The sequence below is a fragment of the Pollicipes pollicipes genome, unplaced genomic scaffold, assembly GCF_011947565.3.
Source record: "Pollicipes pollicipes isolate AB1234 unplaced genomic scaffold, Ppol_2.1 Scaffold_3087;HRSCAF=3621_pilon_pilon_pilon, whole genome shotgun sequence".
Taxonomy (NCBI): domain Eukaryota; kingdom Metazoa; phylum Arthropoda; class Thecostraca; order Pollicipedomorpha; family Pollicipedidae; genus Pollicipes; species Pollicipes pollicipes.
Genome location: NW_023596225.1, coordinates 1,161,241 through 1,175,026, shown reverse-complemented (window position 1 = coordinate 1,175,026; position 13,786 = coordinate 1,161,241). Strand labels below are relative to the sequence as shown.

At 55.0% G+C, this 13,786-nt stretch overlaps 1 protein-coding gene across 1 annotated transcript in view; it reads right to left on the bottom strand.

The window, feature by feature from the left end:
* Positions 1-5: 5 nt before the first annotated feature.
* Positions 6-13,786, bottom strand: part of LOC119114924 (apolipophorins) — a gene marked incomplete at its 3' end in the record, with an annotated part of 16,273 nt that continues 2,492 nt past the window's right edge. Inside the window, exons 2-9 of the mRNA XM_037238982.1 lie at positions 13,779-13,786; positions 5,742-5,956; positions 4,719-4,831; positions 3,731-3,869; positions 3,085-3,260; positions 1,519-1,691; positions 1,160-1,294; positions 6-799 (exon numbers count right to left, since the gene is read on the bottom strand). The exon at positions 13,779-13,786 is cut by the window's right edge and continues 95 nt beyond it. Of these exons, the coding sequence (XP_037094877.1) occupies positions 6-799; positions 1,160-1,294; positions 1,519-1,691; positions 3,085-3,260; positions 3,731-3,869; positions 4,719-4,831; positions 5,742-5,956; positions 13,779-13,786 (1,753 nt within the window). The remainder of the gene's footprint in view (positions 800-1,159; positions 1,295-1,518; positions 1,692-3,084; positions 3,261-3,730; positions 3,870-4,718; positions 4,832-5,741; positions 5,957-13,778) is intronic.

Sequence of the window (13,786 nt, the reverse complement as noted above, 5' to 3'; positions counted from 1 at the left end):
AGAGGGTCGTTAGAATCGCGGCCACGCATCGTCTTCAGGATATGGCTGATAGCCTGCTGCGGGTAGACGCCATTGTTGCCGAACATGCTTTCGGAAAAGTCCTCCAGGCCTTCCACGCGCCCACCAACCTCCAAAAGATTAATGGCCTGCCCGAACAAGTCCACGGTGAAGTTGAACATTCCTGACTTGGGCATGTATGACTCAGGCGTGAAAATGACATTTCCGTCGACAGTCGCACCGGCGTTCATCGACGTAGAAAACATCGTCTTCTCGAAGTACCTGGAGAACTTCCGTACGTCAGTTTTAAACTTTTTCTCCAGGTCCACGTTGTAGAGGAGCAGCTTCATGTACTGCTTGGCGGGGTCGTTGGTCTCCTGCATGTTGGTCAGGTGGCTCCACACAAAGCTGCTGACCTGGTTGACTGACTCGCGGGAGAGGATCTCCTGTACCTTGTCAACGACGCCGTGCGTTGGGCACTGCATGATGGCCAGATAAGAGGCAATACGCACCTCAGTGTCTTCCTGCTCGCTACTGAAGATGCCCATCAGGTTACTGTCGGTCACGGCACTGCACGGCATGCGACGGAACGCCCGGATCGCCGCCAGCCGCACCTCCATCGTGTTCTCACCCTCGAAGCAGCTGCGCAGCGTGTCGCCGCCGGCCACCAGGCGGCCGGCGTTGCCGAGCGCCTTCAGCGCGCGGTCAGCATCTTCAGGCTCCTCCTCCTCGGAGTTGCTGCGGCATCCGGAGCCCAGCATGGCCTCCAGCTGGCGGATCGCCTGCTGAACGGCAGCCTGCTCTGCGCAGTCCGCGTGCCTGCTCGCAGTAGTGATGCACCAGCGAAGAGACGCCGAGCAGAGTCTGCCGGCGCACGTCGGCCTCCCCCAGCAGCGGCGCCAGCGCCGCCACCATCTCCAGGCTTGGCTCGTGCACAAAGGCCAGAGCCGTCATCCAGCGGTCGGGCCGCCTCCTCGGGCACGGCGCGGCGGCTCATCAGGTCGCCCATGACGGACATGGCTGAAGCAGTGCCGGCCAGCGGAAGTGCGTCGATGAAGTAACGCCGCGCCGGTCCGTCCTTCGTCATCGCCTCCAGCTGGCTCAACCCCGACGCGTCGAAGTGCGGGAGGGTGCGCACGAGGCGCGTGAAGAGGGCCGGTACCCTCAGGTCGTACACCGTCGGCCGTCTTCAGCTCAAGCTGTGCCAGCAGCTCAGCGGCCGCCTGCACCCGGTTCCGCTGCGTCAGCTGGGCGTCTGCGTGGTCGAACAGCAGCGAGCCGCGCACGGTCGGCTCATCTGTAAAAACGGACAATGTTTTCATTGCATCATGCTCTGCTTACTTGAACGTCATGCGCAGCATCATCCATTGGTTGCGAATGACCAATTTCTCCTAAAGCCAGCCGCCAGGAGAGCATGCAAACGATGTGCATGGCCGGGCGCTACAGCTCTCATAGCTTCGATAAAGTCAACCCGGTCGCTGAGGGGCATTCGCCCGGCAGCTGAGCGGCGGCGCTGCTCACCGCTGTCGTAGCTGGGAACGGCGTCTCTGACGGTGACCTCCGTCAGCCGGACCGTGGTGCGAGTGACGGCGCCGTTCTCGCCCTGGGAGAACGGCCGGAACAAATGGCTCTCCTCGCACTCCGCCGACTGCAGCCGCTCCGTCGACACCCTCTGCTGGCACCGGAGCGAGCTCCTGCGCAGACGGGGCTGGCTCAGACGGGGTGGCCGCGTCGGTCCGACGGCATGGTGACTTCGGTCAGACTCGGTGACCGAACGAGTCGAACATGGCGATCGAACGTGTCAGACACACCGATCCAATGCAGCGGTCACGCTGATCCAACATGTCAGACACGCCGATCCAACTCGATGGAGACGTCGATCCAACGCGACAGACACGTCGATCCAAGGTGGCAGAGATGCCGATCTAACGTGTTAGACTCGCTGATCCAACGCGACAGACACGCTGATCCAACGCGGCAGACACGCTGATCCAACGTGTTAGACACGCTGATCCAACGCGGCAGACACGCTGATCCAACGTGTTACACAGGCTGATCCAACGCGGCAGACACGCTGATCCAACGCGGCAGACGCACCGATCCAACGCGGCAAACACGGTAGTGGTGCAGAGCAAATGCCGTTCGCGCTTAAGCCCAATGCAGCGGCAGGATGGACTGACGGTCGCTTACCTCGTTGAAATATTTCGCTAGGATTAAATCCATCACTGAGGCAGAGCAATTTTTAACTACAGATAAGGTGCACAGCTGCATAGACGTGTGCTTTACTAGACCTAGGACGGAGTCGAATCTGAGTCGAGCCAACAAAATCAGCCATGAGTCGACGCAAATAAGAAAGTAGCTGACGCCGTACAAAAGCAGAATGGCAGCCCATATGGTTCTCAAATGAGACAGTCATATATGAATAAGTTGCTATGAAAACAAATATCCTCTACAGACTTTCACGAAACCAGTACAGCGATTTTGTCTCGAAAACTTATCAAAAGAATCAACTCTACCAGGGCTGGGTCCGAAGCTGAGTTGGTTGTCCCTCAGTCGTAATCGGGTTCGATTCAAAATTGTGCTGCGCCGCTCTGAGTCAAAGTCGGAATCAATCCCATGCGGTGTCAGTCGGAGTTCACTCTGCTGAGGTGGAATCGGGCGCGGGCCCGCTTTGGACGCGTGCCAGCCTACACGGTGTGGACTGAGCTGCCTTGGTCGACTAGGTTTCTTAAAGATCTCCAGCTTGGCATAGCTCCGTCTATGATTGGCGCAGCCAGGACTTCCTTAGAAGGGTGAAAGGAGGGCAGGTTCAGGGCGAACGCACCACGGGGATTTCTAACTTTCTGTCAGGCGACATCGATGGCGAAAAATGAAAAAAATGATGTTTTGGGGTAAGGGGCGGGCCTCTATAGCAGAGCGGTGACAGGGCAATGGCGCACACGATGGCAGCCCGCCTGGCAGGCGGCTGTCAACGTGGTGTCGCGCCATGGCAGCCCAGGAGATGGGCTGCCACGATGCGGACTGCCACGATGCGAGCTGCCACGATACGGGCTGCCAACGGATGCGCGTTCGCCGAGCGGCACTCACTTGACAAGCGGCAGCGACTGGACCTTGGAGTAGGTGGTGTACGGCGTGGTCTGCAGCGACGAGATGAGGTGGCCGCGGCCCGTGCAGCTCAGCAGGTCCTTAGTCTTGGTGACCAGGTAGCCGGAGCCGTGCTCCTCCACCAGGTAATCGGTGGTGCAAACGCCCGTCACGTCCGTCTAGGGGCGTGACGTCACTGGTCAATATATGACGTCACTGGTCATTGCATGACGTCGCTGGACACGACCGACGTCCGGCCGCACAGTGTCTGTCACGTTTGTGTGGTCTTCAGGAATCGCCTCACGTTTGGCAGCATTGCCGTTAGCAGTGTCAGTGAGCGTGCTGAGCCACACTAGACGCACCCGAGACATCGCCGGGTCGAGGTACATTTGCGGGCTAAGTTGTATTTGTGTTACATTCGCGTAGTAGGATGTGGCAAGCAGCCCTCCTTCCTTTGTGTGGCTCAGTGCTTTGACAGCATGGAAGGTGTCTTCGCTTATTTTGCTTGTAATATTTATGCTTGTCTCAGGAGAGTGGTGTTAACTTGGTTATGTTCTGCACGCCCCGCAACAAACTTACAGTCCCATCGTCGGTCACGCCGGGGCGGGTAGATGAGGAAGTGATGTGTTCATGGCAGTGCAGCACTCACCTCCTGACTGCGAGTTTCACCAGCCTCCATCGACCTCAGACTGTTGACCATGGTGGACATGAGACCCCGCTTGAAGTTGAGCACCCAGACGGGCTCATTGGGGTCGGAGCACACGTCCTCGATGCGTCCATGCTGGTAGCTGCAATGGAGGGAGGTGTCGGCTCATGCCTGCCTCAGGCCATGCGTTTCCACCTTTAGTATGCCGTCATCTTGCGCGGGCGGCACGGGTAAAAATCAACGGACAAGATATTGCGGCCACCTGTGATCGGCGCAACCGAGCAAAGTTTCGGGAGGAGACGCCACATGCTCCAGGGTGCAAATTGCGGACACTTTTTGGGGGGAGGGGGGGGGACAGGATCATACCAACTCGTCTAGGGCACTCGTTGGTGGCGCCCCCGCAGCGCCTCCCAGTGGCGCCCCCAGCGGCCGACATGCCGCGCTCTGGTGGTCTGTGGTGCCATGCCGGTGCACACGACACAACATACCCTCCCGGCGGCTGGCGCCCCTGCAGTGGCTGCCCCCCTCGCTCTTGATACCCTCCCGGCGGCTGGCGCCCGTGCAGTGGCTGCCCCCCTCGCTCTTGATACCCTCCCGGCGGCTGGCGCCCGTGCAGTCGCTGCCCCCCCCCCCCTCGCTCTTGATACCCTCCCGGCGGCTGGCGCCCTGCAGTGGCTGCCCCCCTCGCTCTTGATACCTCCCGGCGGCTGGCACCCGTGCAGTCGCTGCCCCCCCCCCCTCGCCCTTGATACCCTCCCGGCGGCTGGCGCCCGTGCAGTCGCTGCCCCCTCGCTCTTGGCAAACAAACATGTGCCGACTTCGCGGAACGCTGGACGCAACGCATCGGACAGTTGATGCGTTCAGCGCCCATTCGAATCATGTTCTGGTGTGCCCACTCTCGGCGCAGACGGCGGGATGAGAAGAGTGGGGCCCGGCTCGCCCGCACGTGACGAGCGTCGCCCGCTGCACGCGGACATCGCGCGCGACTTACCTGAAGGACAGCGGCCGCCGCTCCAGCTCCCGCTTGAAAGTGGCCATGTTGTCCACCTCCTGCTTGCTGTTGGCGTTCTTCGGGTCCGAGTCCTTAAGCGTGACCTCTCTCAGCTGCGAAGTAAGTCCGGGGTTAGGCGGTTGCATCGGCGGCGATGTAAACACTGATCTGAAGTGGGTCAGATCTGCACCGGGGCATCGGAACCGGGTACCAGTCTGACACATGTCGATCACGGGAGGCACTTTTCCATTGGCGATATAACTGCACAAGGCGCACAAAACAACCATTCTCAATTGCTTGCAGTAATCGGTCAAGTTGCCGTCAATGTGTGAAGCTAATGCCAGCATCGATTTGAGTTTACATTGGTGTGCAGAATTCTTCCCATACGAAAACGCTTCCTCAAAAAAAGGAAACACAATTTAAATAGAATTAACTGCGGAATTTAGTCAGAATTCGTCTGTCCGTCCCGTCCCGGTGGCTCAGTTGGTTAGAGCGCCTGCGTTCCGATCCACCCACCCGTGGCGGGATGGGTTCAAGTCGCTTTGGGGCGCTCGTTATTTGCCCTTGGCAGGTATAGCCTGCGGCCGGTGCCAGCGGTCGCGCTAAAGGTCAGTTGACGTCAGAGGGCAGGACGGGCCGTGCCGAGCATTGCGGCACGTAAAGCTTTCGCCACTAAATTCTGCCGTTGCCTAGAATTGCGCGATCGGATGGTGGGGTTCAGGGCTCACACAACAAGCACTGCTTAGAGTGAGCGCTGATCCCAGAAATCCATCCATTCAAAGGGTTCGGATCAAATTTATAAAAGGAATTAACTGCAGCCTGAATATATCATAGGTTTTTTTGGCAGATGCGACACCACGCCTTGACTCGGCTGGGAAAATCGTCCCACAAGAGAGCTTTTTGTAGGGTTTGTAACAACACGGACCGACAGGTAGAAACAAGTGCTACATGTTCTTGTCTGTCCGTGCTGCCCCCGTGCGCATTGGTCTGCCTGCGCCGCGTCTGTCTGCACGTGTGCCTTGCCTGCAGGGTGAAGTCGCAGCCGGAGTTGGCCGTGATCTCGGCCGTAGCCGTCACGTGCAGCCTCGACGCCTCGTCGGTGGCGCCGGCTAGCGTCGTCTCCGTGTCCGAACTGTACTCATACACGTACGTCTTGCCCGGCTGGTAGGCCAGCTTGGTCTGCTCGGGACTGACGCAGAAGGCGGCGCACTTGTTCTCCCATCGTTGCCCCGTTGGCACTGGAACGGAAACGACAGTGGTGAGACACGGGCACACCACTGCAGGCAGCACTGCACAGCATGGTGGCGACGCGCAGCACGGCAGTGGTGCAACGACAGCGATGAGACACGGGCACACCACTGCAGGCAGCACTGCACAGCATGGTGGCGACGCGCAGCACGGCAGTGGCACAGCGACAGCGGTGAGACACGGGCGTACCACTGCAGACAGCACTGCGCAGCATAGTGGCGACGCGCAGCACGGCAGTGGCACAGCGAGATGGTCGCGCAGCCTAACACGCAAGTAGTAGTATCGGCGTGGCGCGGCATGGTGAAAGGGAGTATGCTGAGAGGATGGTAACGAAGAGGAAAAGCATGTTAATGATTTTCAATGCAACGATCTTTTGCATTTCGAGTGTACAAAAACATTGGCAATTTCTAAACAGTCTGACAGAAGGTAATAACAAGCACGAGTTTTTGGCGGAACGACAAGGAAAAGCCCAGTGGCATGGATTTAGATTGGCCAGATAAGTTAGAAGATGGGGATGAGTAGTGAAAAAGGTTATCCCTGTCACCTCAAAAAGCACCGTCAGAAACTGACTTCTCACTGTATTTGACCTACTTTCTTCTCAACGTTGGGTGGGGGCTGGATGCCCCTCCCCCCCCCCCCAACCGAATAGGAAACTATGCCTCTGCCCAGTGTTGTGCACATAGGACGGTTTTAATCTATTTTTTAAAGAAAAACCCGCTCGTTGTTTGCCCAATCACACGCCATGGCGACTTGCTTTATGCTCGAGTTAACCGAGAGTCGCCAGAGGACGAGCTGATTAGGACACAGCGGAGTGTCGGAAATAGGCCATCACCGCGCCGACCACAACAGATGGTCGACGCTGGATGCAAGCCATTGTCAACATCCTGCCCGCTATCAGTGTTTGAACATCGCGGAGAGCGGCGAGGCCCCTTCTATGGCCCGCGCTTAAAATTTGCTGCCTAACCACCTTAATGCCAGGTGTAACTCGCGAGAAAAAGTTTTGTAAGTATGTCCAAATGACAATAACTACGAACTTTGCAAAAGTTTCTCCGAAGCAAAGGTTGCCAATCACTGCTCTACAATGTACATAATGGGAAATGTTTCACCTGGCGTCTGCCTCTCACTACGGTTCCACCGAACCAAAAACCGCAACCATAAGCACAGCAGCACGACCGGAGCGCCGATGTTAAGGCCCTCTCGTCCTCTTCAGCGGCCGTGTCCAGCAGCGCGGCCTGCTGGGTCGCGCGCTCCTGGTCTGTTTGACATTTGGTCGCGTTTGATGCGAGCCACGCGGCTCCGCCTGCCCTCAGCGGTCCCAGACCGCCGCCGTGTTTGTGCCGTGGAATGACCCTGAGCCCGACCAAGCCGGCGGTCGGCGTTTCCAGGAAGATGGACACGAGCCACTCATCGCTGGAGTTCCCGGTGCTCTGTCACGCCTCACGTCTGTACGTGACTGTTGCACTCTCGCCAGTGCTCTCGCACCGAAATATTGCGACACGCTTTTCGTCTGTGCGCGCCAACTAGCCTTTGCAGACCCTTCCGGTGATAACAGACGTATACGGCAACTAGAATATTCGGCCATATCCAGGGGTAGCTACGAAGTTCAAAAGCAATGATAGTTCTACTCACAATACCTACATATTATCTTTTGTATTTTTGCAATCTTCTTCCTCAGCTAGAAAACGGTAATGTACTATGTCGTATGTATCTGTATGTAATGTACCTATGGAAACGAATCACGCGAATCTTTTACCCTCTCATGACACGGACAACGGTTCCCCCGCATAATGTCGGTTCTCGGGTGGGTAAACTACGCCGGGGGCGGGGGGGGGGGGGGCAATATTGATGCCGGGGCGCAGACAGCTCGACAGGGCGAGCACTGGGTGGAAGTGGAGCGAGTCTTGCTACGTCTGGGCAGAGCCTACGACGGCCGTCAACAAGTCCAACGGTCAGGAATCCGCGGACCCTTACACTGGAGTGCTCAGAAGGGCCCTGCAGCACGTCGGAGCCCGGCAGCAGTCTCCGAGGCCAAGCGGAGGACCCCGGGACCCGCTGAATGCCCCAGCCACCTGGCAGATGTCCCAGGGAACACCGCAAACCCCCGGGACCCGCCGAGGGCCCCAGCCACCTGTCAGATGTCCCAGGGAACACCGCAAACCCCCGGGACCCGCCGATTGCCCCAGCCACCTGTCAGATGTCCCAGGGAACACCGCAAGTCCCCGGGACCCGCCGAGGGTCCCAGCCACTTGTCAGATGTCCCAGGGAACACCGCAAGTCCCCGGGACCCGCCGAGGGTCCCAGCCACTTGTCAGATGTCCCAGGGAACACCGCAAGTCCCCGGGACCCGCCGAGGGTCCCAGCCACTTGTCAGATGTCCCAGGGAACACCGCAAGTCCCCGGGACCCGCCGAGAGCCCCAGCCAACGGCAGATGTCCCAGGGAACACCGTAAGCCCCCGGGACCCGCCGAGGGCCCCAGCCACTTGTCAGATGTCCCAGGGAACACCGCAAGTCCCCGGGACCCGCCGATGCCCAGCCACTGTCAGATGTCCCAGGGAACACCGCAAGTCCCCGGGACCCGCCGAGGGCCCCAGCCAACGGCAGATGTCCCAGGGAACACCGCAAGTGCCTGGAAAGCGGCCTCTGGGTTGTCATCGGTTTCCGATAACCAGTAGAAGTCCCAGAGAACGGCGCACGCCTCCAGATCCAGTGGGGCGTCACGAGGCACACAGACCACTCGTATTGACCGGCATCCCTCTACTCGGTGCTGCTGGAGTCATCTTCAAGAGCCACTTTAGCGCATTACCATGGTTGGAAGCCTCAAGATCGCTTTTCATTGGTATCAGAATTCGTAATACGCGCGACCACTCATTGAGGTGCTTCAGAAAATCGAAAAGGCTAGACGTGCCTTCTTTCGTAACAGCTGATTAAACTACATGACACTTATTTTACATTACGCGACAAAGTGAAACAAAGGGACTCTAATCATGCAGATACCTAGGCCTATGGCTCAAACACACATTCCGTTATAAAATGAACGGATATGTGGTATATCGATAATGTATATTGATATATAACGTATATGGAGTGTCAAAATCACGTACACACATCAAGAAACACGGTGCGACGCCAAAACAGAACCAGAACATGGCCGCAGATAACTTAAGCTAAGTTATGCAAGATTTCTAACACGAGTCGATATTTGGAGATGGGGATTGCACTTGAATTCGATCGGACTGTTTTTTGTCGTTACGCAAGGCATACTTCGAATGATAGTTTATGGGCATCAGCCTCAGTGATATCATGCGCCTAGAAGCCTCTGGAACGCTGTGACATGTCATAACATGACAGAAGCTATGTCATGACATTGCCTCGTTGCTGCAAAAAACTGGCTGGATTTCACGGAATGCAAATTGAATATTTCTGGGATCTTCACTCAGCTGTCATTCAGACGAAATAACCGACGACGACAGCCGTACCATTTGTTTTATTCTGTCTATGGGGTAACTTCTGTAGAGTAAAAATAAACAGAACGGGAAAATGAAGCCCCTTCACCGCCGGCTGAGCCACTCCTGTTGTCACGTGGCGCCTATTTGGATGTCACGGTCCAAACCACGTGACCTGGCGATGCTGGTGGCCATTTGCGCCGCCGGCCCGCCCCGCCCGTCACCGGGTCCGATCGGGTTCATCGACTCGGTGCCGGCCTGATTGGACATTTCCTGAATCGCTGACCTCCGGATGACCAGAGGCTGGGGATGGGGTGCCAGTGGGCCCGCGGCGTGCGCAGCCGGACCAGCCGCCGGCACGGACAGATGTGGAGAGACCGGCCTGGCGAGATGAGATTAGAAGGCTGCCTGTCGTGGGTTTGACCACCGGAAACCGTACGGGAGTTTGGTCTGGAGTATTAGAGGAGACTTCGGCCGTCCCTGGCCGGCGGGGCCACGCGCGGTGACAGGGCGGCGGTTTAGCCGTGCGACCGCACTGGGATGATCTGCCCTGGCGCCCTTTGACCCAGCTATCGACGCCGCGGCGGCCGGCTGACCCGGAGCAAACAAAGCAAACGTCAAGAGGCCATCGACGCTATCAGTCGATTCGGACAAACAGCACGCAGCGCGGACGACACTCCGGGGCGCTACCCCCCTGAGGGTCCGCCACTGGCCTGGCGCGAGACAAAGGCTCTGTGAGTCAGGCTGAGGAGCCAGCCCCGCCGCAGCCCAGCTGCACACTCGGCGGGGCGCGCGGGCGTCTGGAACCGGTTGGAACAGACAGCTGACCACTGTCTAGCTGCCCGCAGAGACTGAACGCCAGGGGACCAACGGTGTCCTCTCGAGCGTGCGCTCCCCTTGATATTCTTTTTTGTCCGGGATCCCATGTCGCTCGGACCCGCCTGTGGCTTAGTAGAATAATTCGGAAAATTTCCGGCTCCTGGCTGAATTTAGATAAGTTTAACTTCATGCGAATCAGAGAAGAAAACATTCTGAGCATTTGGTATGGTGTAAAATTATAGCCTCAACAATCAAGATGCCAGGTGCCTGATTTAGTAACATGTAGGCTTGCAGGGAAGTTAATACCGATTCGAGAACTGCCAAAATTTAAGGTACCTTGGATGTGCGGTCATAGAAAGACCTTGCACTGAAATAATTACTTTTATTATATATTTGTAATATCGCAACCGGCATCTCAAGGCGGGAAGCCGAGTTCCAGAAAGCGCAGTTCAGACTCTGCCAAGACTCGTGCTGGAACTGGTTATGGGGACTCAGAAGATGCTCACCAAATCTTGCCAAACAAGTGATGATACAGCGCACTGGTAAATCGAATTCAGCGGCACAGAACTAATCATTATGTATGGATTAAGAATGATGGCTGATTCGCTCGGACAGCACGACATCTGCATCTCACATTCGTGAGAGTTTTTCCAGTAAGGCTGCAAGACACGTGGCTTGAGGATGTTTTGGGGACATATTACGGTGAAAGTTGGGCAAAGGGGTTATGTGTTTTGCTCTCCTGCAAACAAGTGCTGTCTTGGCTTAGACAAACTATACCATGCAACGGTGGCAAAGAGGTTCGTTGATAGGTAATATGGAACAACGAAGTGGAATCGGCACGGGGTAAACCAGTTTGTCATTGTGCATACGATGCCGCGGCTCAAAGCTTATTGGTCATTTTTTCATTTCAATGGCTGCTTAGTTTGTCAGGAATTCATGCGCAATTACTGTCCAAAACAGACTAATCCTTTAACTTACATGGATGGTGCCGTGTCATTACTTAATATGGAAAACAATTTGATAGTTGCTACTGTTGGCGCTTCACTGAGGAAGACAAAGTGGCACAGATCCGCTATCACGTGACTAGTAAATTGGGCACATTGATTAGCAAAGGAACTCGCTAATTGTTTGTACATTTGCAATTTGTCCAGACTGCGGCTCAGAGGCGGTCGGAGGCAGACGGGATTTGGCTTTGGTGGCGGATGACCAGGACTACGCCCTTCTTTTTTCAGAAACGGAATCAACCTGCCCGCGGAGCCCTCATTATACGATAGCTAACAGATAATTTCCAGTCAAAGGTTACTAGTTCCTTAGGCAAGTTCCGTTGGACCGGTTTTGTGACTAACACAACGTAGTAGACACCTTTGAACATTGCTTTCGGTCACGCCCACGGCTTTGAGATTTGCATACCCTAGTGTGATTCTAGTCCGTATCTTAATCCTCCATGTGCGTGTTGTAGAAATATATGTCATGAATTGTACAAACTTATAATTATCTAATATCATAAACTCGGTAACAACATCCAGTCTTCCGTAAGTTAGGAGTAAATAGTTGGAAAGGTTTTTGTGAAGAGAACTGCTTAGCTCAAGCTGTTTATTGGGAAACTAAAAGTTGTTGTAAAAGTTGTCACAAAATTCAAGCACGCCTTCCTGTACACTTAGACAAACGCCAGCTGATGTGGATGCTCTCCAAGTCGTTACACCGCCTGGACGCGGCGTTAATGCGGGCAATCTTCGAGTGGTCACGATAAGTGACATACATAAACACTTCTAAGCATTTGCAGCCCTCTCTCCGCCTGCGTCGCACCCTCAGAGCGCACACAGGGCATGTCTCAGACGTGTCACGTAAACACCCGCACGCCGTGCAGAGCCGGGGGGCACGGCGCCCCGGCGGGCAGACAGGATGGCAGCGCGCGGCGCGCACGCTTTCCCAGAACTTCTGGCAAGCGCCGTCACATGCATGTAATGCTGAAGTGATATTGAAACATGTTGCTGACCTTTGTAATACATGCAATGGCGATGACTAAGCGAAATGAATAACGTAATATTTGTTTTTGACACGCTGTTGTTCATTTCCGACATGAACGTGAGTATTGTGATGTGAGCTCAAACATGTGAGCATCGGCATGAGCCAAATATTGCAAAAGTGGTCATGACAATGTGCCGTTATATCAAGAATCTATGTTCCTTATTTTCGCGAGATCACGTGCGCTTGCAGGTGGATTCCCACAACCTCCGTCCACTTAAACAGTTCCTTGTAGCAGCCTCAAAAAACAAATAACCGATTTTCTCACGAAATGGTGATCTGCTGACGACTTACGACGCATCAATTTGCTTTCAATTGGTGATAGTGGGCCCGCAGGCCGGCGCCTCCTGCGTGCCACGAGAAACGGGACTGACACTGGCGAACAGCCGTAGCTCTCACGGACACTGGGCACGCCAGCGCCTAAGATCGCTGACACTGGTTTTGATTAGCCGCATGTGCCAGGTAACCAAGTCACCATTTTTTGGAACGAGTATGACTCATGACGTGCGCATCGGGGCGCCGACCCAGCGTTCCTGGAATAATGAACGCCACCGCATGGCGCCTCCGCTTACAGGGGGCTTCCCCACGTCAGCATTGCTAATACTTTGCAACCGTCGGCATGCAAAGCTCACAGGGCCTCCTCCCCCCTGCCATGCGGCATAGCTGTGTCGTATCGTCACCGTCAGTAGCTTAGGGTTGTCAGATCATGAGACTGGATTAGGGGAAGACGGGTGATCACAGAGAATGAAATCAATCTGCGTTTTAAAGGGATGAGAAATGAAAGTGAGTACCAAATCTTAAAATTGACCTGCCAAAGATGCCTCCAATTCCATCATGCTGCAGTCAAACGGCCGTCATTCATTTTCAAACTATCTTAAGCTTCCAATAAAAGGCTTGCCAGCAAATCCACGTCATTTCAATGAAATTCTGCTGCTGAATAACTACAGTCTGTTTTGTTGCACGATGGGACAGGGCATAACGATCTTTTATGTAACACAAGTTAAAATGAAAACATCGCATGCTCACCGCATGGTTATTCTAGTGTACATATTGAACAAGCAAGCTAAAGACCGTTTCTTTTCTTTTTTCTTTCGTTTGTTTATGACAAAAGAGCTTGATGCCTGTAACTTTCCCTAGATTTCGATGCAGTTTGATATAAGGTCTAGGAGTGACATCCCGCAATTTACAAAATGTCTGAATTAAGCGTTTGTAGCTTCAAATAATAAACTAGCCACGATGGTCGGCTTCAGTTACGATGTAATGCATATGCAATGGATTTACGTGCACTCCTCGCCTGAAAAAAGCTATGAGCAAACCAATAAATACAAAATAATGTCGGACCCAGAGTATGCCGAAAAGCGGGCTGGAAAAATCCCTCACTCGAAAAGGCATATCACCAATGAAGACACAGGCAGCAGCGCAAGCACGCAACTCAACAACGGGAGCTGGCCCTCGGCCTGTCATTGGTCAGCACCAGCATGGTGTGTTGGAGCGTGCTGGACCGGCCAGGTGAAGAGCCTTTACCTGCGAGC